This window comes from Sparus aurata, chromosome 20 (genome assembly GCF_900880675.1).
Source record: "Sparus aurata chromosome 20, fSpaAur1.1, whole genome shotgun sequence".
In the NCBI taxonomy this organism is placed as follows: domain Eukaryota; kingdom Metazoa; phylum Chordata; class Actinopteri; order Spariformes; family Sparidae; genus Sparus; species Sparus aurata.
In genome coordinates, this window is record NC_044206.1 from 10310557 (window position 1) to 10334282 (window position 23726).

At 42.9% G+C, this 23726-nt stretch overlaps 3 protein-coding genes across 12 annotated transcripts in view; 2 read left to right on the forward strand and 1 right to left on the reverse strand.

Moving 5' to 3' along the window:
• Positions 1–17667, reverse strand: part of grid2ipb (glutamate receptor, ionotropic, delta 2 (Grid2) interacting protein, b) — a 41589-nt gene extending 23922 nt beyond the window's left edge. For 2 of the 10 annotated variants that reach the window (XM_030400526.1, XM_030400517.1), the window contains exons 1-4: positions 13921–14661; positions 12895–13148; positions 12069–12398; positions 10936–11090 (exon numbers count right to left, since the gene is read on the reverse strand). In XM_030400526.1, the coding sequence (XP_030256386.1) occupies positions 10936–11090; positions 12069–12398; positions 12895–13148; positions 13921–14005 (824 nt within the window). In that variant the 5' untranslated portion in view covers positions 14006–14661. Of the gene's footprint in view, positions 1–8825; positions 9136–10935; positions 11091–12068; positions 12399–12894; positions 13149–13274; positions 13477–13920; positions 14666–16091; positions 16238–17533 lie in introns of those variants that run through there. The other 8 variants (XM_030400523.1, XM_030400521.1, XM_030400518.1 and 5 more) reach the window with 8 other exon arrangements.
• Positions 17095–19662, forward strand: zdhhc4 (zDHHC palmitoyltransferase 4). Its single transcript, XM_030400528.1, has 7 exons — positions 17095–17285; positions 17572–17701; positions 17789–17862; positions 17973–18151; positions 18677–18802; positions 18907–19151; positions 19246–19662. The coding sequence occupies exons 2-7, from the start codon at positions 17579–17581 to the stop codon at positions 19543–19545; spliced, it is 1047 nt and encodes a 348-aa protein (XP_030256388.1). The 5' UTR covers positions 17095–17285; positions 17572–17578; the 3' UTR covers positions 19546–19662.
• A 755-nt stretch (positions 19663–20417) lies between these two features.
• pgp (phosphoglycolate phosphatase) lies at positions 20418–23663 on the forward strand. Its single transcript, XM_030400720.1, has 2 exons — positions 20418–21276; positions 22301–23663. The coding sequence occupies exons 1-2, from the start codon at positions 20682–20684 to the stop codon at positions 22624–22626; spliced, it is 921 nt and encodes a 306-aa protein (XP_030256580.1). The 5' UTR covers positions 20418–20681; the 3' UTR covers positions 22627–23663.
• Positions 23664–23726: the final 63 nt, after the last annotated feature.

Genomic DNA, 23726 nt, shown 5'->3' on the forward strand with positions numbered 1-23726 from the left:
GAGAAAAGATCTGAGGAGAGAGACTCTTGGCGTCACTCGCTGCTTGCTGGAGGTCTCACTGCTGCAGCGCGAGGTACCAGCGCCAGAATACAGCAAGAGAAAAAGGTGTGGGAGTGAGCAAGCATGGGATTTCTCCACTGCCATCTCTCTCTCCCTCTCTCTCTCCCTCCCTCTCTCTCTCCACTCTACAGTATCTCATTATCACTCTCTCGCTCTCCTACGCTTCCGTCCACGCCTCACCTCTGTGGCACTCTTTCAGCGTGAGCTCGGTGCAGGAAGTCGACATCATCTCGGACCTGATCAACTTTACCATTCCTTAACCCACAACAAATAAGATTTTTTTTTTTTTTTAGCTTGATGAGGTAAAACACAAGCATAATTAACCAATTCCAGGGCAGGACTCTGTAGCTGGATGGGTTTTAACTACATCAATCACTCTGGTATTTTTCCAACAGCTTCGTCACATGATAAAAAAGCTCAGCTGGTGACATTTTAACGACACACGAACAAGGGAAAAAAAACATCACACTAGAACTCTTCTATTTTTCTTAAAGAGGCAGTACACGGATTTAGTGATTCACTTTCATTAAGTTGGTAAACTTGTGAGAGAGATGTTGTGACTGACATTATGCTGACTTCAAGTCCATGTTGCGGGTCAAACACCAAAAATCCAGGAGCCTACAAACTCTGTATCACAGCACGATAAAGTCTTATATCACACTCTGGCTTTCTTGCCAAGAGTTAGATAAGCAGATTGATACCAGTCTCATGTGTATATGGTAACTATAAATCTACAGAAAGGAGACAGTCTACCATAAGCATGCAGTGCTGCCTCATCTTGAAGTCAATGGGCTGTTTGATGAGATGCCTTAAAAAAAGGTCTGTGGTTATAAAGCGCATAAAGAGGTGGTTGCTAACAAGTGGCCAAATGAGTCTACCGAGGTTGTCAGGGACAAAAAACGTCATTGGGGCTCATCTTCTACGTTCCAACTTGTAAACTGATCAGTTACATTAGCTCTGTCCTTGTGGCGATCGTGTAGGTATTATAAACTTTGTGTGTTTGCCACAGAGCTTATTTTCTGCAATAATCCAAAATCCAATTGAAAAATCCCAGAGGCTTTTTGTCGAGGGAATCGGGGCGATGCTAACTTCTGTGTTAACCTACATCCCTGCAGCACTCTACACAGACTGAGCACAGGGGGGGAAAGGCGAGATCCCTCTATTTGCATTGCTAAATCTCACTGATTAACATATTACATCTTGTTTGTTTAAGCTGTGCAGTATAAAAAAGTATCTAAACCAGCTGTGGTTTTATGTGTCAGGAAGCAGGGGAGCCGGGCTAGCTGTTTCACCTTGTTTAAGTCATTGTGCTAAGTTAAGCAAATTGGCTCCTGGCTGTATGTTCATATTTAATGCACTGGCATGAGAGTGGTATTAATCTTGTCATCTAACTCTCAGTAGGAAAGTAATTAAAATATTCCCCAAAATGGCAAACTATACCTTTAACAAATATCTGTTGTAGAGGGACGGCTTGGCCAACAACCAGACAAATGGTGTTAATACGTTTACAGATAAGTTCTAGTGTTGCATTTTCATGTTTTTTTCAGACAACTGCATTCAGGTCAGTACTAAGAAAGTATTTAGGCTTCTAAAACAACCCTACTAAACAGACTTTATGTACATTCTGTGGCACGCTACACTTGCTTAATGTCATAGAGAGGAATAAGTGAGTACTGTCAGTGCTGTTCCATGTGAGGAACTGACTGTTCCCGAACCGCAGCTCAAAACAAAAGGAGTCATCCTCCACACACAAAGACTCAGCCGACAACAGAAAACCGCTTTTAATTCAAGTGATCAAAACTGCTGCCAGGAGACAGGACAACCAGCCACCCACACAAACACTTTCTATAGCTATGCTTGTGAGGAAGTTCACACTGTAGCCGACCAAACGTAACCCTAATGTGTTGCCAAGTATCTGTTGCCATACTGCCAGACTACAGAGCAGCTTCTCTTCTCAGGCTGAGACTCCTGAACTCCGACATAAAAAAATTGTTTTAATTTTCTTACGTAGCATCATGAGTCTACAACTCACATTTCATTCTACATCCCTCGTTTTTTTTTTTTGCCTTTTTTGTAGAGGTTTTTGTTCACGGAAAAGGTTACGGTCAGCACCAACAGGAGCTTCTCTTTCTCACACAACTGCTCCTGAAGTACCTGAAACATGTTGTCACATTTGCAGGGTCGCGGGGTGGCTGGAGCCGATCCCAGCCGACATTAGGTGAGTGGCTGTTGCTAAGGAGGTAGAGCAGTCGCCCACCAACCAGAAGGTCGCCGGTTTGATTCCAGGCCCCTGCCATGCGTGAATATGAATGATTATCGCTCCTGATGAGACGGTGGCACCTTGCACGGTAGCCTCTATCACCAGTGTGTGTAAATGGGTGAATGCTGACTTGCTTTGTAAAGCGCTTTGATTGGTTGCTAGTTCATTACAGGATGAGCATAGAATGTCTCATTTAAATTAACTTTGGACATTTAAACCCAGTGACAACTGGTGATATCACATCATTTTGGAGGATTCATTATGACAACAATGTACTTATGTGTTCTTTAAGGAGGGAAAAAGGCAACATGATTTATTCAAACCAGATCTAAATGAAATTTCGACTGAACTGATTAAATGGAATAAAAAACAAAACAAAACAAAATCCCAGCTGATACATCAAACAAGTCAGATGTTAATTATTTGATCCCATATTTAATAAATCACAGTGGCATTAAGCCTCATCCGAGAGCAGAGCTCAAACGCGGATTTGCACAAACAAGCGTTTTGAATCCCACCTACACTTGTCTGTTGTGTTCCGACGAGCTGATTCGCTGCTGATCAGATGAATCAGCCACAAGCAGACTGGGTGTAGCGGTGCCTGTGAAAAACAGCACCAGTGGAGTAATTAGCAACAAAGCCGCTGACAGAGACATGAGAGAGAGAGAGATAACAGCTTCCACTGTACATGTCCACGCGTCGCTAATTGAGCTGCATAAAAACAACTTTGACAGCTAAATAAAGCAATTAGGACACACTCATTGTACAGGACGACGGAGAGAGAGAGAAAATTCACAGCAAACGTGAGGCTATGGCCACGGTTCACTTCATTATCCAGAGTTGTTTGAGCACTTTATCAAAAAGTAAATTAGAGCACCTTCAGCCCTGTGACGTTCCTGCTGTGTTGCATTTAATAAAAAACTCATTTACATGTGGAACTTAAAGGTCAGCTTCTGTTATAACAGCACTGCGCGCCTGTATGAAGAGCTTACTTGTGAAAAAGGACTGCACACCACATACTCACTCTTCAGCACAGTAGGTTCAGAGACAGGCCTTCAGAAAAAGGAACGATGAAACAGAGCCTGACAAATTCGGTCTCTTTGAGGCTCACGCAGACGTCAATCAAATCAAGTGTAACCACTGATCTTTTTTTTATCATTAACACATAACATGAACAGTTCTTCAGCCATTATAGGTTGCGATTTCGTGTAACATATCAGTCAAAACATATGCTGATATGGATATATCTGTGATGCTGGCTGATCATATCGGCTATGCCACTCTTGGTCTGATCTGACCAGGCAGCAAAGTTAGAACATTGACTTTGGATGATAGCCTCCCATTTCTTTGACAAACCATTCAGGAAGTAATCTCTTCATGTGATGCACGTAGGACGCTGCCAAAAGGTCAGAAATATTCTCCACAGATGATAAACTGCAGTCCAGAAAAACTGAAGCCAACTCTTGCTGCTAGTCTGTATTAAGATGCAGATGCTGTACACTGCAGTTGAGCTCAAACCAGCCCACTAGTGTATTCTACTGGAGATGAAGTACTTTGCAAAATGCTCCTTTACAGATCAATTGATTAAAAAATATTATATAACTCAAAAACATACAGAAAATACACAGACATTCCCAACTGGGCCCCCCAGTGGTAGTATCAAAAATTACACTGTGGTAGACAATAACGTGCTGCTAAGCGCTTTACAGGAGCTCTCCATTCAGCACCACAACAACACAAAGCAAGCAGAACAGCAGTTACAGACATGAGTTTCACGCCTCCACAAATGTTGACATGAACTGAGAGGAAGTAATGTTTAAAAAAGTGCAGAGAGTCTAAGTTTACACCACAAGGAGTAGGGAGTTTAGAGTGCCTGCATGTCTTAATACAAAAATAGAGATATTTGGCACCAGTAATAATAATGATAATGACCATAATGATCATATTGCAAGAGGAAGCAATACAATATATTGCTGTGCTGATACCCCTCGCAGAAAGTGCTTCAAGTTTTAGCTACTTACCAAACTATTCCCCCAAATACTGCCTCCCTCTTTGGGGAAAGCACATAACTGCAGTTCCAAAAGCCTCTCATCTTCAATAATACTACAAATTCAGCACGAAAGAGTACTTTTTCTGTCATTACAACAATTTGAAGGAGTTAACACTTGCATTTAATTACCAAACATACATATGGTGGCTTTCAGATACCAGTTATCCTTTTAAAAACACACTGAATTTTTTTCTAGCTGAATCAATATTAGTTTTAGCACTGAGCTGTCACCTTCAAGAAATGGCGAATGTCTCATTTTTTGGAACAAATCTGTTCCGCAGAAGATATAGGCCACATATTCTTGGCCCTGCTGTAACTGTCTCTGCAGAGTGTGATGGGGTTTGAGGCGTACACGTATCTGAGACGGTGCTGCCTGAGCACAGACGACTGGCTACAATGAGCAGACTCCTGAGATATTTATAAATGTTCTGTAGTGATGTAGGTGTAGCAACCCACACGGTCCCTCACTGTTTGCTTTCGATGCTTCCCTGCCATTTGCCGTCTATTCTTAACACGGCGCTAATATGTCTCCGTCTGTCGCGCAAATACAGTTCATGTCTGTGTTAAGATGTGTTTGTATGTGTCTGTGCAGCCACTACAATCAGCATGGTGCTCTTAGAAACGCAGCTTTTCACCCCAGATTGCACTGACATCTGTTGAAACAGCAACCTCATCACAAAAAGTTTTCCGTGTCAACTCTTGGAAACTAGATGAGTGCTCTGATTTGACCTCATTTATAAAGAACGGAGATCTATAATTATCTGACGGAGCATTGTGGAGGAGGAAGCAAGCAGGGAGGAAGGGATGGATTTCTCAAAAGGGAGGAATGACAAGCAGAAAACCACAAAGACGAGACCTCATTTCATTTCGACTGTCCAGACACGGCTTGAATGTCAAAAGCCTGAGACTGATGCCATGGCTGAACCCATACTGAGAGGTGTGAAAGGATAGAGAACCTGTTGGAGAGAATCTATTTGTCCTGTGTCTCTTGCCAAAAAAGGGGACACACAGTGGTGGGTCCCACATTTAAGGATAAAGCGAGTGGAATTAAAAAGATAATTATATGATTCCAAAGCTGTTATGAGCATCACTGGGTTGCTGGTCTCTGTCCAGGGACTTGTCAAAAGTATATGATTAAAAATTGTTTTGGTGAAAAAGGTCAGCACAGTGGATTACTGAGGGATTCTGGTTAAAATGTGCAAAATGTAGGAACTGGCCCCCTGTCAAATTTATTGTCAAAACAAATAGGGGCAGCAGATCACCAGAGTAACAGCTAACTGCTGCTAAGTGTAGCTGCTGTTAGCCAGCTAGCTTGGTTAGCCACACGGCTAGCAGTCCAGGCTGGGAGCATGGGAGCAGTATTGTTGTTTAGATCACTAGCAAGGGAGGTTTAGACTGATGGACCGGGCCAGTCAGATTAAAAGCCCTGCTTGCTGTCAGCTACCCTTAGATAAACTGGAGTCAATTGGGGTGGTGACTGCGAACCTGACTATATTGTATGAGCTTAGTAATGTGTTTTGAAAGCGTCCAAAGTGCCTATGATATGGTTTTGATTTTAAAGAGGCTCTGTGGAACACTGTGTTGTGCTGGAGGCTCTCTGTTAGTGGAACAGAGGCACTCTAGAATGTATATAAAGTCACATCTGATGGACAGCCGCTTAAAAATCTGACCCTAGTTGAAGAGATCCACAGTCCAGCAGCATTAAACAAATAAAACCTACATATACAGGCTTGTGTATGCAACCGAGTGACAGGGAAGGTCTCATTTTTCCTATCACTTTAAAATTCGCTCAAATATTTCACAAAATTCATGTATGTAAATTGCTCCAAATTGTTACATAGGCCCACTTAAAGTGAAACTCTCTACAAAATTCAAACCCGGGTCATTTTTTGTGGATTTACACGAGTCGAACTTTCGTTTAAAAGCATAATTACGACGAAAGTGTCACTTTTATGGTTGACCGTATTTTCGTTTTCGGGTCAAAATAATTTTCAATGGAGAGCTATGGGCACTTTTATGATAGCACCAAAATAGCTATTTTTAAAACTCTAAGAAGTTTCGACACAACATGAAACTTTGCTAGTAGTATCACCAGGGTCTCTACACATGAACACGAGCATTGAGAACATTGTTTGTGTACACAGAGTGTACTAAAAAGAAAGTTTTTGAACACATTATCAGTTGTTTTTCCGCTCACCACCGTCTTGCCGGTCGAGAAGTGTCGATCTCAGAATGCGACGTAACCTGTAGGACAGTTAAGGTGGAGCGCTACTGTCTTCGGGCAACAACTATTCACTAGAGATCTCACGTGACTTATCCGGCTTTTGATTTTGGAAGTGTTTCTTAAATGAGGCTCCTTTTTCAATTCAAGGTCAATACTGTTTTTCGCTAATGACAAAACAACGAATTATCTGTGCATTTATATCGAACTAAGCTTTAGGACTGTTCCACCTTAACTCTCCTCCCTGTTACATCGCATTCGGAGATCGACACTTTTCACTGGCAGGACAGCAGCGAGCGGAAAAAAAACTGGTAAAGTGAGTTGGTCAAAACCTTTCTTTATAGTAAACTGTGTATACAAACAATGTTCTCAATGCCCTAGGTTGCAATATGGCGAGAGTATCACTTCAAGCTGCTTCTGAACTGCCGAAACCAATACACTACATATGTTCTCTCAACAATTTTACATTGAAATTCAAAAATGAAATGTCTGTTAATTAAATGTGCATCCTTTTAAGATAACAAAGACAAATCAAACCCTGTGGCCCTCTTTGGGCAACCTTGCACTAAAGTCAGACAATCATTAAAAGTTAATATAAATAATCTTGAGGGGGGGTGACTTTGGGTCCTGAGTTTTGAGAAAGATATTTCCCTAAACACCAAATATGTCAACATCCCAGATGGGAGGAGCCAAAGTCAGTAGGGGGCTATGTCTGGGACCATGACTATCTGTAGAAAATGTTATGTCTCAAATGTATGTATGTCTTAAACCCTGCAACATAAAGCAGTGTCTAATTGTACCATTAAAGATAAATAGATGTATATGCTGATGAAAAGAGACAACTTGTTCCCCTCCAAGTTCTGAATGCACCGGCCTTAGTACTCCTTGTGCTCATCCCCCATTTTAATGAGAACAATTTGCAAAGGCACTTGTGAGCCACTAATGTTTCTCATCTTTGCAGCTCAGCAGTGGTTGCAAACAAGCTGCAGCAGCTGCCTCCTAGAGTTGCGATTAAACACCATCATTATCAGCACTGCTGAAAGAGAAAGCTTTGTGCACAGCATGCACTGCGGGAACAGAGCTGAAAAAGCATACCTGATTTCAAAGAAATCTACATGACCTTAAAGGTGCATTATGTAGTTTTGGAGAAGACATTTTAATCAGAAGAGAAAGATCTTCACTGACTGTTATTTATGCTTAAACAAACTAAATAAACAAACTCTCTTTGATATCACTACTGAATAAACAAACGGATCTTAAAGGATAAAACAGTTTCATTCTGTTTTGCTTTGTTGATATGTGGCGGACCCTGCCACCTTTCTAGCTTCAAACAGTGTTCTGGGGACTTTATCTTCCTTGAGAACAGCTTTATTATTCAGTTATGAAAAAATAAAAATGTCGTATTATTACTTTATCAACAGCGTAAATATCACAATTGTGAGTTCCTTCTCTAAAACGACATACTGCCCCTTTAATATTACCCATTACCCCGTTACTGTCAGACATCATGCGTAAAAGAAAAGCCAAAAATGCCTTTCTGTTTTCAGATAACACATACAGACAGATGAAGTCTAAAATGTATATTTATGTACTCAGTAAGATCAACATTCAACCCAAAAGCACCCAGACACATACACAAACAAACACACCCTCAAACACACATAGACACAGGCACACACCCTCAAACACACATAGGCACAGGCACACACCCTCAAACACACATAGGCACAGGCACACACCCTCAAACACGTGGCAGAGATGATATATTAAAAGCAGAGCATCAGTCATCCTACTGACAAGGAGACAATAGCACAATAGTGTTTTTTCATGTTCCTAACTGTGCTGTGACAAGCAGTCTCCGCCCGAGTGTGGTCGCAGCACATTAAACTATACATGAACACACTGTTGACTGTTTACATGAATTAATAAATTATAGCTTTAAAGCTCCAAATTGCCTTGAAGAAAGCTTTGAAAGCGCCTGGGGAACAGAGGATTTTGAAGCGAAAAACATCACATTTGAACATCAACAGCAGCTGTCGCCCTGCACCGTCTTGGATTGCATTAAAAATTCACTTGCCTCCCACTGCACATATGTAATCACACTGATAGCACTTTGAATAAAAACAAAAATACATAAAATCGGTTGGACACAAACCTGCATCCGCAACTGCATCTCAGAAAAATCCTGACACAAGCAAGATGCAATCGAAAAAGAATGGAAAAGGTATACTCACCCCAGACAATTCATTGTGTTTAGCTGTAACCCATAGCTCTGAAATGAACTAAAGCGCTAACTTGCACCATGTAATAGTGACACCTACTGCTGTTGCGCCGCTTCTCTGAGAGGGATAAAAGATATGGTGGGACCTTGGTGCATGCGGGAGGCTGCCTTTACCAAGTGTCAGGGGAAAATGGTCACCACAGATAGGGAGATAGAGAGAGCAAGAGAAAGAGAAAGGGGGAACAGCACGAGCTCTGAGCAGAATAATGAGAAGGAAATCTATCAGAGAAAAAAAACAAACCCCCTTAAGAGAGAGAGAGAGAGCGAGAGAGAGAGAGAGAGGGGGAGAGAGAGGTGAGAGTTGTGAAATGGGTGGGTGGGGGATGAAAAACACAGAGACAGCGTTATTACTATTATTGGTGCTGGTGCAAATAGGAGTTTCCTTCATAATACAAATTAGGAGTTCTCAGTCGACGGAGTTTGAATTATTCATGACCAATTTAAGGCAGAAAAAATTCCAATTCAAGAAGGGAACCGACAAAACTACCTCAGTGCTGACCTCATACTGCTGGAAACCCTTCTTACGGTATATTAATACCACTCAGAGCGGTGTAGTAGTGGAGGGAGCCAGCGTAGTAAGAGAACAAAGGGGTTTGATTGGCTCCACTTGTGGAAGAAGTGCAATCTGTGGACAAACTGCCTGGGGACTTTGAGAGAGGCAGGAGTGCTGGTCGTTCTGGCACAGACCCACAACACACACAGAATTCTGGCTACCTGAGCACTACCTCATGTTTAGTCACATGCTGTTCTTCCATTTTGTGGAAACATTAAGCCACACACCTTCAAATAAAACCTGCTGGCTGCAGCTCCAGCTTTTTGTCCTTTCTGTTTTTTTTTTTTCCCTGGAAGGGACTGCAGGACACCGAGCAGCATGAACACCAGAGTACTCATCTCAATCTGTCTTGGGCTCATCAGCTGCCAATTCTCATTTACCCCTAAAAACTCCAAGCTCGAGGCCCCCTCCCTGTCAGTTTCACTAACGCTGATGACACTTAAGCGACTTGGAGTATCAGTGTGGATTTACCCAACGGGTGGCAGATGGGGCCCACCTAAGCCTAAAAAGTAGCTCTGACATGGCTGGCAGCAGACAAGACCCCACTCCAACCATCCCGCGGCAGAGCGACCAACAGGGAAAGCCTGTTTACGCTGTCGTTATGAATTAAATCCCTGCAGATTATTTTACTTTTCACTGGGGCTACAATACCAAAAGTGAGAGTACTAACTGATGCAACACCGGAGGCTTTGCAACTATCCTTGGAGTCTGGACTAGGAAGGTAATGCAAGAATTTTGGAGTACTTTGGCTTTAAAGGTGCAGAATGTAAGAATTGGCCACCTGTGATATTAATATGCCAAACACGTAAGGGGAGGCATATCACCAGTGTGTTCTTAAGCCGCCAGCACAGGACACTTGGGCCGCTGTGGCTCGCTGGTGAGAAATCTAACTTAAATAGATGTTTCGAAATACACAGATGTCTTTCACCGAACTTCAAAACTGATATTTCTTCTAATTCTGTTGATAATTTTAGCTGATGATTGAATGTTTTAAATCAAAACCTTACATATTGCACTTACTAATTGACAGTTTGACAGCACAGGATGACAGGAGGGTTCAAACAAAGGATGAAGACATGATGAGTCTAAGACTGCCCCAGATAAGGCTTTGTTTGCTCAATGGGGTAGCAACTCTCACGTGGTTTCAAGGGCTGGGCTGCTGTAGCCAGGCAGGAAACAAGAATGATGCTCTCCAGTATCCTTACTCATGAAACCACTGATGTTGTCTCTGAGAAGTGCCAACAAAACGTGAAAATTACTGTAAAAACTGGAAACTACATTTGAAACTAAATTTGAATCTGAAGTTGTTTCAAGAATTTCACCAATTATCATCAACTATGATGACCCTGTCTGTTGTGTTTTTGTGTTTTTTTTGTGTTCTTTAAAATAAAAATAAAACGAAAAGAGGATCATGCTCTGAACAGAATTTTCAGTCATCTTCTGACCAGCAGTGTATCTTACACAACATTTGGCAGAGTATTGTATTGGCGCCGTCACGTGTGTCTCTCACCTGATGCTGGCTATGAGCTGTCGATGCTCATCAGTGGTGAGTATGTCGGGCAGGACCGAGGCCAACCACTCGACCCTCTTCTCGGCTGCGTACTGCTTCAGCACGCTGAATAGTTTCTCTTTCACTTCAGGCTCGTCACCGAGAATCTGCTCGACCTGATGGAGATTGGAAAGAACAGATAAAAAGGGTCAGAGCAGTTTGAAAATGAGTCAGTAAAAAGATTAAAAGCAGGGGGAAAAGGCTTTCACCTCACAGTTTTGCAGAGTGCCAGATTGTTTCCATAACAACACGTCTACATCTATTTTTTGAAGCAGAAACTAGTATTTCTGAGGGTAACATCACATGAGTTTGGTCTTCTCGTGTCTTAGACCGTTTTAGATTCATTTACGTATTTATAATTCACATGTTTTCCCGTTCATCCAAAGAATTTCAATAGTTTTTTTTTTTACAGTAGAAACTATTTGTTTTAAATTCCACACATACTCATAACTTTGTTGAATACTGAACGATTACGCCCTATTATAAGGAAACTCCTTAAAAATTACTAGAACATTTGCAAATCTTTTTTCAATCTTTTATCTATATTTTGGTCGTCATGTCACTGAAAACCTGGTTTCAAAATATAAGCATTTCTCCATAAAAGTTTTGATAGTTGAAGTTTGAAGTTTGATCTGATTTCATCGGCAGCAGCATCTCTTGGCAACACAAGGAGGCAAGCGCGCCTCATTTTTCTCTCATGTTTGACACCTGCGTTGTTGCACAATGTGACTGGGTAACAAACAAGCTGTCAGAAGGATATTTATACCAACTGGGATGACATAATGTAACCAAACAAGCCGGCTGAAGGTATACAATGTGGCTACAATGGCGACAACTGAAATCTTTCCCCAAAGCACGAAATGAAAGGTCGTATAGCTCTTTAATTTTTATCGAGCTCATCGTGAGTGTCAAGCACCCTACAGCAAATCAGGCTTTATCGGATTCAAATACAGTATTTTTGCCCACTTCAGACCAGTAGGAACAGCCCAAGACAAACGCTTATGTCAGTTTGGTCACAGTAAACACACTTAAATCCAACTAAAGCGAATCATATACAGCACTTTACCAGCACTCAGCTGTGTATCTAAACGTACCTTCCGGTTGAACTCCAGAGCTTTATGTTTACGGTCCAGTCTCGCCACCTCTCCTCCCATTTGACTGTCCTCTATGCTGATGCTGTGTTTCTGCCTTGAGCCGAGGCACAGCACCCCCAAACGGAGCGTCCTCCCCTGGGAGGCCTTGATCAGTGCCGCGGCCGTTTCGTGCTGCCTGACAGGGATGCCGTTGACCTCCATGACATAATCCCCGGCCCTCAGACCTGCACGGCCGGCTGGAGAGCAAGGCGAGCAGTCCTCGACCAGCAGGGGGCAGTCTCCCACGATGGTGAACCCGTAACGACCATCCGGACCCGGTATAATGTCCATCTGTAAGGCAGGAAAAATAAATATGAATTTTATGTAAGCCAGAACACACCCCTGAGTCACTCTCGATACATGGTTACTGTACTATGGTAAGTAACTTTACACACATTAAAGATCCCATATTGTAGAAAAGTGAAGCTTCCATTTGATTTTTGAATAAAGCGGGTCTCTGTGATATAATAGTCTATGCCCTCAGCCACGTCCTCAGCACAGCCATAGTGGCAAAAATATCGGCACTGCTGATTTGGAATAATGGTCGCTGGTGCTTCCTCAGACCTATGGGAGCTGACCAATCAGAGCAGATGGGGATTTTTTTAAAGAGACAGGCACAAAAAAGAGAATGAATGAAGGTGCTGCACCACTGGAGACTATGAGAAAAAAACATTAAACATAGTGCTAGTAGACAGCAAAAAAAAGAAAAAAAAAATGAACCTGAAAATGAGCACAATATGGGAACTTGTATGCATTGCTGCTGCGATGGATTCAAAAGCTGTCAGACCTGCTGTATGCGGGACACCACTCCGATACTGGGAGGGATGTTCTTCTGAGTCTGGGCGATGGCGATGACAGCCTGAGGACCCAGTGTAGACACATTGTGACCCTCGATCTCCAGGACCTGGTCCCCAGCCTGCAGCCCCGCCAGGTGTGCACTGCTGCCCTCCTCCACGGACAGGATGTAGCTGGGACCGTTCCCACCCAGCTGGAAGCCGAACTCATCGGGCCAGCCCTGATTGGACGACGGCATGCTGAGGACTAAAGGCAGGAGAGGAAAAAGGTGAGGTGAGGTGGAAGAAAGAAAGGATAATCCGAGGTTTCCGAGGTCCGAGCGGACTGCAGACAAAAATACGAGGGAAAAAATGAAGTAAAGTATACACTTACCCACGGTGGCCAATATATTCAAGTCTACCGACATTGCAAAAAAACCTTTGGATCAAATAATCCTTTGCATGCTTGAGCTCCAACTCAAGGCACTCCTTCTCTGTCTCTCCTCCTGTGTCTCAAGTTGTACTATGGAGTGCAGCTCTGTAACCCTCTACCCTGAACCATGACACACTCTCTAACCCTGACCTGGTTCACAAATGCAGCAGCAGCCAATCAAATTAAGTCATCGCACAGATTGTGACCTTAATTAGTTTGAGAGACAAAAGTTCCTCCAGCAAATTTTTTTTTTTTTAACAGTGCACACTCAAGTCTGTCCTGTTGAATGGTAATTATGTAATAAGGCAACAGAGCACACCACTGAGTGAGAGATACATAGTAACCAGATGAGGTAAAGTGGCAAATATGGAGGCAGTGGGAGGCAAAATTTTGGACTAGAATATTAAAATGAGATTTAATTAATCCACAGTTTGTGACAGTTTTCAAAAACATCTCTAATATGACAAATACAGAATTACACATATTGACATGCTGGCTTTTGCTAAATATAATCAACCATAAACCCTCTAGCACAGCTGGAAGCTAATGATGTGCTCCAAAACCACAGCAGGACTCACACAGAGGACGAAGCTGATAAACGACTTACAGAAATCTTTAGCTGGATACCGAGGGCCCCGTTTGCTCTGCCGAAAAGAGTATCGGCCTTTTTTGTTTTGCAAAAACTTCTTCATCTTGACTCTCAGATAGCAGGTGGCCTGCTAGCAGCCTGATGTCCAATCTGTCTTCTCAGATATAATGACAAAAAAAAGCACTCCCCTGTGATCACCCTACAACCCAAAGTCAAACAGCAAGGGTGACGAACTCAAAACATCGCCCCATTCTTCCACCTTGAAGCAACAGCCGTGTCCTCATGTGCAAAGGGTGAGTGTGCACAAGAAGCGAGCGCAGTCTCTCTGCGAGTGTGTCAAGGAGTTATTCCTGCGTCTCATCCCTGATTCATCCTAGGGCCAGCATGCCTGCACAGTGTTAATCAGAAAACTGGGACGCGTGCACCCGCGCACCTCGCTTCCTTAATAATTCTCTCTCCAAAAAGGGTATTGTGAGGCCTCATTTTTCTATAAATACACCAATGTGTCTTTTTCCTCCTCCTCCTCTCTCGGCTAGGTGGCTCTCCGAGGGACCGCTCCTGGCCCAGAATCACTCTGCGTCGATGCAAAGGAAGCCTGATGAGTGCTAATTGGAGCGTCTGCTTGCCTGGAATTCTGCGTGTCCGTGTGTGTGAGCACGCTGAAATGTTCAGTCCATTGAGAAGGAGCAGGGGCAATTTAAGAAGTTTAGCCTGTAGGATTAGTAGGATTATGAGCTGAATCTTCTCCTCCACCCCCTCTGTCATTAATACCGCAGGAACACATGCTCCCCTCCTTCTATGACTGTGTACATTGACTATAGTGGAACCATAATTCGTGCAAGTGTGCATACCATGGGGCATTTCTTATGCAGTGGTAAGTCAGAATGTGTGACAAAACACTGCAGTGTCATGATACAGTCTGTATCAGAGGCTGAAGTTAGATCAAAGTGGAAGTGAGAAAATGAAAATTGGTGTCATCTATGCATTGTATAGCAAACAACAAGCATTGCTGTCTGCCAGAGAGAGATTTGAAATCCACAATTATTCAAAAAACGTTAAAATCCATTTGTCCTTAAGAGGCTATATGAAAGAAATGACCACCTGTCGACTGTTAAGTGTTACGGTGGTTCCAGTCACACCAGGCAGTTTTACCAAAAAGGGCAATTACAAACCCAATGCACTCCATCGACCCAGCAACAAATGGGCATGTTAGCAACTAGCTGGTGAACTGAGTGAAACATTTAGCAGCAAAAGACCCAGATCAATTTTTCAGGACCAGGTGGAAATGAAAACAGAGTCATTAGAGTGAACACTGCTCACAGAAAAACAACTCAAAATATAAGCTAAAGTCTGGCATAACAACCTTTTAAAGCCAAGGTTCGAAGGTCCTAAACATCCATCTTCGTAACACCTGTGGAACTTTTTTTTTTTTACTTGATATTGTGGGATGACTTTGACCTTTATGTTTCTCATTTTTTCCTGAAGTTTGATGATATCACATAATACACAACTGATCCCAACTTACCCAACCACAGCAAAGGTCAAATCAGCCAGAATAGCAGTTGGGTTCCATCACAAATGAACACCAGTACAGGACAAAAGTCGAAAATGAGGGCAGTCTGTAAATTTAAAAGAGAATTCATCCCAGCTGAAGAGAAAGTACAGAGGAAGCCTGCGGGTTAGTGGAGTGTAAACTGTCATTAGTGACAAAGCACCCAATAAGAAACAGGCCGTACGGTACCAACTGAATAATTAAACACAAATGGCCATGTCTCCAAACAGACCCTGTTCACTTCAATCAAACTCTCCTCTTACACTGCAGTCAAGACGGGTACTTGTGTGTGACATGACAGCAGACTGAAAACTGACACAAATCAAACTATCTCAGCCTCTTCACACAGTTAATAAAACGTATTCGTCTGTGAGATCATTTATACAGTTGAGCATAAATAGTATAATGTAGATGTTTTTATATTAAAAAACAAAAGGAAGTGAAATAATTCATCTGTACAACAAGCAAAACTCGCACTTCATTAGTCATGAATAAGGTGAAAATTATTCAGGAACACTTCTCAACCCTGAACTGTAACTGCAAATACACTCAGTTGATAGTGACCGCCCACATGTCTAGTGTGCAGTAGGAAACGTCTAAAATGATCAACACACCAGCACAGGCACACACTCCGTACCTTTTTAAACTGCATCCATGGATGTGTGTGCAGAGCTCCTGAGTAATGCTCCGCTCTCCAGCACTGTGAGTCGTAATATGAGTGTCGGGCCATGTCGGCAACCAGATCCAACAGGTGTCTTGTGATGCCTCGTTGCATTGTGTGGACTGGATGGCAGTGACATAGAGAAAACAATACTCAGTTACTTAAAGTTAGTTACTTATGCAGGATCTGAAGCCAACCTGTGGAAAATAGTCCAGTATTTTGAAGTTGTCATGTCTGACTTGGAGGGATAAGAGGATAAAGTCACCCAAAAACAGAAGAAATTTCAATCAGAAGATAAAGATCTTCATTCTGATTTTTTTTAATAGCTAAACAAATTAGATAACCAATCTTTCTTCATTTTCAGGACTGAATAAACTGAATAAACAAACTGACCTTAGAGGACAACAGAATTTCATTCTGTTTATATGTGGCGGACCCTTCCACCCTTCTGGCTTCAAGCAATGTTCCAGTGACCTTATTTTCCTCTGATAACAGCTTGTTTATTTAGTTATGAAAAACGTGTATGTAGTATTACCTCATTAATAATAATATAAACATTACAATTCCAAGTTTGAATTTCTTCTCCAAAAATACATAATGCCCCTTTAATGTGCTTTTAGAATGTGATAAACTGACCTCCCCAATCAAGGTGAAATCTTAAATGTATCACATCTCCTTTTCATTCAGTGTTTACAGTTGAGAGAATATATTTTATGGAAAAAAATAATTTCAGAAGGGGAAAGACATTAAAGACACTAAACACTACAGTTTGACTACTCATGAAACTTTGAAAACTCTCCAAGGAGATTTCTCTGGCTGCATTCTCAATAATTATGAGTACGTTTTAAAAAGCTATGTAAGTGTGAATTTTGTTCACATTATGTGTAACTATTTACATCTGGACAAATTTCATGTTTGTATGGACAGACACTTCTCCTACCTCCCTGCAGCAGCGCCTGCCTAAGCATGTTAGCACCAGGTTAGCACAGCCCCTCAGCTGTTAGCTTGGAAGTTAGCTACCTCGATGCTAAGGAAGTAGCTAGCTAGCAGTGTTGACAGAGCATGTCCATGGACCGAAAGTGAGGCTGGCGGCTGTAGCGCTGTACAAACCAACCATGTTGACGTGAGATAAAGCACTGAAAGGCAGCTATGTTTGACCTCGACTAGAAGGTAAAAGAAAACGACACGTGTAAATAGCTTTAGCACGTAAAGAAAGCGGGAGTAGATAGGCAGGTTTGCTAACACTGGGCACTGGCGCAGGTTAGCATGATAACGTAAACTTGTTAATTTGAGTCGTTTTAGCAGCCACGCCCTGCGTTGTTTAGCTCAAAAGTCTTCATAATGTTAAAACTAAATGCACAGAAGGACTTAATGGGGCCTCTTGTTGAGTTTGCGACCTGTTCGTGGTGAGTTTCTACCTTAAACACCTGTTGTTTTGTGTCTTTGACGCTGCCAGGTGCGACATGGATTTCCTCACCCTGTTCGCCATCTACGTCGTGGTGGTGCTGACATGTATAGTCCTCGTCTGCAAGTACTCAGGCCAGCAGCAAACTCCATTTAGTATCGTCTTCAACTGTGTAGCAAAGGTAAGAAAATAGGCACTTTAACTATGCTTCCACAACCTGACACTGTGTGGCGCTGTTCCACTGATATAATATCAATCGTCTCCACAGGTAGTTTCACCTTTAACACCAAAATGGCTCCAGAAGTTGTCACAGAGGAGCTTGCACAGGCTGTTCCATCAAAGGTTTGCAATTAAAGTGTTCATAGGAATGAAATCGATACATTTTAAGTCTGTATCTATGTACTGATATTACATTTTAGTGTCAACGCTTATTATCCTGCTTTTGATTACAGGAACAACATGTTCATCTATCTGCACGTCCTGCTGGAGGCCGCAGTGTATGCAGAGTTCACCTACGAGGTGTTTGGCTTCTGCAGGGAGATGGACACCACCGTGACCAGCCTGTCGGTGCCTTACGTCCTGCTGGCCGTCAAGACCTTCTTCTTCTACCTTTGCATCAAGAGAGATCCAGGTCAATTTAGCTCAAGCCTATTCAAAAATATCTGTTTGTTCAACCTTCCCAGCACACCCGACATCCATGCTTCGTCAGTGTGCTGTCGTATTTTGGAGTCTTAGGAGTAATTACACGTCACCCATGCGCATTAGTAATTTTCGTTTTGTCACAGGGGGGTAAAACAATTTTCTGGGTATCAAGGGACAGGCGGCACAGCATCACCCTCGGTGCAGTAAAACAGGCAAATGTATCCTCATATGAGTCCACGTCTTGGGAATGCCAGGTGTAGCTACTGAGCTCATTTCCACTCTCTGTTCTGTCTTCTGTTATGTTCCTGACACTGAACTCCACTTAGAACATCTGTCTCTAACCATATTTTGTTTTTTCTTTTAACTGTGCAATATCCAAATCACAGCAGCTGCAATTTTGTATAAAGGTATAATTTTTAGAGCTGTAGAGCTGCAGAGATTCTCCGGCTTTCAAATCCTGTTCTCCTGTAGTATGTTTTTTTTTTTCTTAACTCTCTCCTCTTGACTCTTGCAGGCACAGTGACAAAGAAGAAAGTCGGCGGCCAGCTGCACATCTATCCGTATGACAGGAGGCTGTTCCACCCGGGAGTCTCCTGTCCGACCTGCCAGCTCGTCAAACCGGCTCGCTCCAAACACTGCAGTGAGTACCAGCTGCTCTCTTCCCTTTGGGTTTGATAATCAAACAAACATTGCACTCATTATTGCTTCGCTCAGTGCACACGGGAAACACTGTCTGTGTTTCAGGGGTCTGCAACAGGTGCGTCCAACGTTTCGACCACCACTGCGTCTGGGTGAACAACTGCATCGGTGCTCAGAACACACGCTACTTCCTGCTTTACCTCTTCAGCGTGTGCGCCATGGCAGGCGACATCGCTGTGCTAACAGGAGACATGCTGCTTCATGCTGTGCTGAGGTCAGGGCTTCTGTCGGCCAGTTATATAGATGATCAGGGCCAGCAGCAGCCGGCGGGGCCTCTGTTTGTTGTACAGGTGAGACCTATGACTGCTGACTTAATGTATATATTCCATACAAATGTTGTATCTCATGTTGGACTTGATTTTAATTTACCTTCTGTCCCTCCAGCATCTGTTCCTGACCTTCCCCCGGATCATCTTCATGTTGGGATTTCTGGTCTTCGTCTTCTTCCTCCTGGCGGGTTACGCCCTGTTCCATTCCTACCTGGCTCTCGTCAACCAGACCTCCAATGAGTGGTACAAAAGTCGAGGCTACGTCTGTCAGCACTGCCACCCAACTGCAACAGCAGACCAACTCTGTAACCCGTCGCCAGACCACTCTAAAAGATACTACTACAGCAGAGGGCTGCTCCGAAACCTGGGAGAGATTTTCTTCCCTCTGCAACCTGTTCGAAAAAAAGACAACTGAATAAAGACACTACCTTCTGCATTGTTATGCTGCATTTACTGTACATCTCCATTTGTTTACTGTCCTGAAGAACTGCTGCTGACTAAAGAAATAAAGTTTATGTCAGTGATTTCTATACAGGCTCTGGTGTCTATCTCCCACAAGGTGTCCCTAACTGAATCCTCTGACCACATTGGCAGCAACACAGAAGTAATCTTTGTTGTATCAAGTCATTGTTAATTAAATGTTCTACCTGACAGCTTAGGACACTTGATTTAATTCCTTTGTATTCTTTGTTCCCCATCAGCTAAAGCATTAATGCTTCCAACGCTGGAGTAAACAACATATATGCTCTCATTATTCTCTTGAAATGTTCTCAATATGTGATGAAGGAATGAATTTATTTTAAATCATGCATGCATAGATTTTAAGGGTAGGTAGAGGGAGATTACAAAACTTACTAAATCATGCTTAAAATACCAAACAGTTGTTAGATGCTGCAATACATTGTTGTAATCTGAAGTGGAAAAAAAATGTAATTTAATTTCCTGGAATCTTTTGTTCAGGATATAGAGTTATGTTTTGAAATGGTGTTTTAGTTGTCGGTGTGCGAGTTTAAGCTGCTTTTACCCACATAAATATGAAAGGAGTGTTCAAGGTCAATGGGAATTTTCATCTTCCATTCTAAGCTTAAAGCTTTCATAGCATTATGGGTAGCTGTGTAACCAATGTTTTTCAGTCTTTTTTAAAAATGTGCTTATAGTTATGATACTTGAAACACCCTGGTGTCGTGTCTCTGTTATTAAAAAAAATAACTGAACAAGATGTGAGCCGGGGACAGTGATCATCTCTTGACCGGAAGTGGGGCTGCTCTTCTTCGTGTGTGTGTTGTTCCTGTCGCTTTAAGCCGGTGCGGAAGTAACGGCAGAATCGAAGCAACACTCAGAGAAAGGTCAGGCTTTTCACCAGGCACAACTGCAGCTACACTTTAAACCAAAACGGGTGTTTTATCCCACAAAGATAAGGCTCAGTGTTTACATACAGCTCGACGTACTTTATGACAACTGCTGCTACACTTCGTAACTCCGCTCGCAACGTGCACTGACGGACAGGTTTTGGTTTTGAAGTGTGACAGCGGCTCAGCTGAACTCTTCCTGATGTCTGGGTCCAAATGTGCTCGGCTGACCGGAGCCCTGGTGAAACAACTGCTGGACTCGGTGGACTGCGTCCTGTTCGACTGCGACGGGGTCATCTGGCGGGGGGACCAGGCCGTCCCCGGCGCCGCGGAGGTCATTAACCTGCTGAAGGAGAAGGGGAAGAAGGTCTTCTTCGTCACCAACAACAGCACCAAGACGAGGAAGATGTACGCCGACAAGATGACCACCCTCGGGTTCAACGCGAAGGAGGAGGAGGTGTTCGGGACCGCGTACTGCTCCGCCATGTACCTGAAGACGGTGTGCAAGCTGCAGGGCAAAGTGTACCTGATAGGGAGCGACGCGATGAGGCGAGAGCTGGAGGCGGTGGGGATCCAGCAGACCGGGGTGGGACCCGACCTCATCACCGGGAAGCAGCTCGACTGGGCCAACGTGGACCTGGACCCCGAGGTGAAGGCGGTGCTGGTCGGCTTCGACGAACACTTCAGCTACATGAAGCTGAACAGAGCCCTGCAGTACCTGAGCCAGCAGGGCTGCCTGTTCGTGGGAACCAACAGGGACACCAGGCTGCCCCTGGAGGGAGGCAAGGCTGTGCCAGGTAGGATCCACACGCACACGTTACAGGTGGTGGTTTGAGGCAGGTGGACCAGAGTGAGTGGAGCTTCTACTCACCTCGGCCTCTCACGCTTAAAAGGTTCATCCAAAACTATAAATGTGATACCTAGATTGCCCTTAAATACACAATGAATGACGTGACTAGTTTAAAAAAAAGTAAAACTTAAAGGAGCAATATGTAGTTTTGGGGGAGAAAGATCTTCATTGACTGGTTTCTTGTTATGCCTAAACAAACTCAATAAATAAACTCTCTATTTTCATGATTGAATAAACAAACTGACCTTAAAGGACAACACAATTTCCTTCTGTTTAACTTTATTTATATGTGGTGGTCCCTGCCATCTTTCTGGCTTCAAACAGTGTTCTTTTTTTTCCTCTGAGAACAGCTTGTTTGTTCAGTTATGGACAGTTTGTATTAATACCTTTATTATCATAATCATTGTAAATATTAAACTTCCAAGGTGAATTTCTTCTTCCAAACTATGCAGTACCCCCTTTAAAAGTTTAAGGGTTGGTTCACCCAAAAATGAAAATTCAGGCATTATCGAATCACTGCCATGAGACTGGAAATTGTGAAAGTGTTCCCCTAAACAGCTGAAGCAGACTTATTTCTTAAATGTAAAAAACATAAAATCAAAGTGAAAAAATCCATATTTTCGATTTATAATAATTAGTTAATTAGTCATCTTGCTATGTCAGCACAAATATCTCTTCTCTCATTATGTTTAGGTTAGGATGGAGGCGAGGTGAGAGAGCTGAGGCGTATCAATAAGATAATCGTACACTCTCAGACTCTACATACACTTGTCAGATGCTACACTTTTTCATTTGTATAAACCAAATAAGATTAAATCTACTTCCTGGAAAGCCTTTGTCCAGGACACAAAGGCGTGTTTTCCTGTTGTAGGTATGCAAAATGTTTCTGTATACAGGTTCTACATGCTTGAACCTACAACAATACAACTACAGAAATATGTCAAGCCCCCTCCTCCTCCTCCCCCTCCCAGGTACAGGCTGCCTGCTGCAGGCCGTCGAGACGGCGGCCCAGCGCCAGGCCCAGACGGTGGGCAAACCCAACCACTACATGTTCGACTGCGTGGCCTCCCAGTTTGGCGTGGAGCGCGAGCGCTGCCTGATGGTGGGCGACCGCCTCGACACGGACATCATGCTGGGCTCCAACTGCGGCCTCAAGACCCTGCTCACGCTTACAGGGGTCAGCACTGTGGCGGACGCCGAGGCCCACCAGAAGAGCGGCTGCGCGGAGAGGCAGGGGATGGTGCCAGATTATTACGTGGAGAGCATCGCTGACCTCCTTCCTGCTCTGCAGGGATGAAACTACAGTGTAACCTGAAGAGTATACACATCTAAAAAGGGAATATATTTTGTTAATGTCTATATGATGTAAATCATCTCTATGACAAAGTCACAACCGAGCAGCTAGCTGCTGCGTGACAGGAGAAAAAAGACTATTATTAAACTACACCATTACTAAAACCTGCTAAGCTAATACTATATCAATATTTTATTATTAATAACACAAGAACAACGATTTCCAGTATTGTTTCAGTGTATTTTAAGTGTTAAAGAGACTCAAGGAGTTGTGTGTGTGTGTGTTCCTTTTTTTAGGAAAGTGAGCTTAAAGGGGCACTTTGTAGTTTTGGAGAAGAAATTTAAACTCAGTTTTAATATTTGCGATAATAGAGTAATAATTCAAACTCTGAAATATTTATCTTTAAAATGTATATTAAACAAGCTGGTCTCAGAGGAAAATAAGGTCCCAAGAACACTGTTGGAAGCTAGAAAGGTGGCAGGGTCCGCCACATATAAACAAAATAAAACAGTATAAATTGTCCTTTCAAGGTCAGTTTGTTTATTCAATTATGGAAACAAAGAGTTTGTATAGGCATAACAATTTCTTCCCCAAAACTATGTTGTGCACCTTTAAAGTCCTTTAACCTGTCTTGTGATGCAAGCTCCTCTGAGGCAACTACAAGTCAAACACAAAGAGGGAAATGAGCAGGCGAAATGTGTGCTAACAATGTGGTAATATATGTGTGTTCAGGTTTACAGCTCTGCTCCAAAGTCTATAAATAACAGCCACACAACGGGGCTAAACGGCACTGAACTTTTTTATTTTTTATGTCATTTACACACCTCACACTCGCAGTTACTTTCTTGGGATGGTGCAATGATACCTCGTTTTCTCATGTCATTTGTGAAACCTCAATTAACAGACTGCCATACACGTTGTAAAGGTAATCCAATCTTCCTTCTTCTACAATCTGTTTTTTTAATGACTTGTCCTCGACTCCCAGAATCACTGAAAGCAATGTTCGAATTCGTAATAAAACACAAACTGTCTTCACTGAATCGGCGTCTGCTGTCTTTGGGTTTACTTCAAAGTGAACACAGCAAACTTCCCTCTAAGTCACC

Bases quoted from the DNA above. Each gene is read 5' to 3' on its own strand.
- zdhhc4 (XM_030400528.1), top strand. From the start codon at position 17,579: ATGGATTTCCTCACCCTGTTCGCCATCTACGTCGTGGTGGTGCTGACA. The intron at 18,803-18,906 runs GTGAGTACCAGC...TCTGTGTTTCAG, and splicing joins GGCTCGCTCCAAACACTGCA to GGGTCTGCAACAGGTGCGTC. The intron at 19,152-19,245 runs GTGAGACCTATG...CTGTCCCTCCAG, and splicing joins GGCCTCTGTTTGTTGTACAG to CATCTGTTCCTGACCTTCCC.
- pgp (XM_030400720.1), top strand. From the start codon at position 20,682: ATGTCTGGGTCCAAATGTGCTCGGCTGACCGGAGCCCTGGTGAAACAA. The intron at 21,277-22,300 runs GTAGGATCCACA...TCCCCCTCCCAG, and splicing joins GGGAGGCAAGGCTGTGCCAG to GTACAGGCTGCCTGCTGCAG.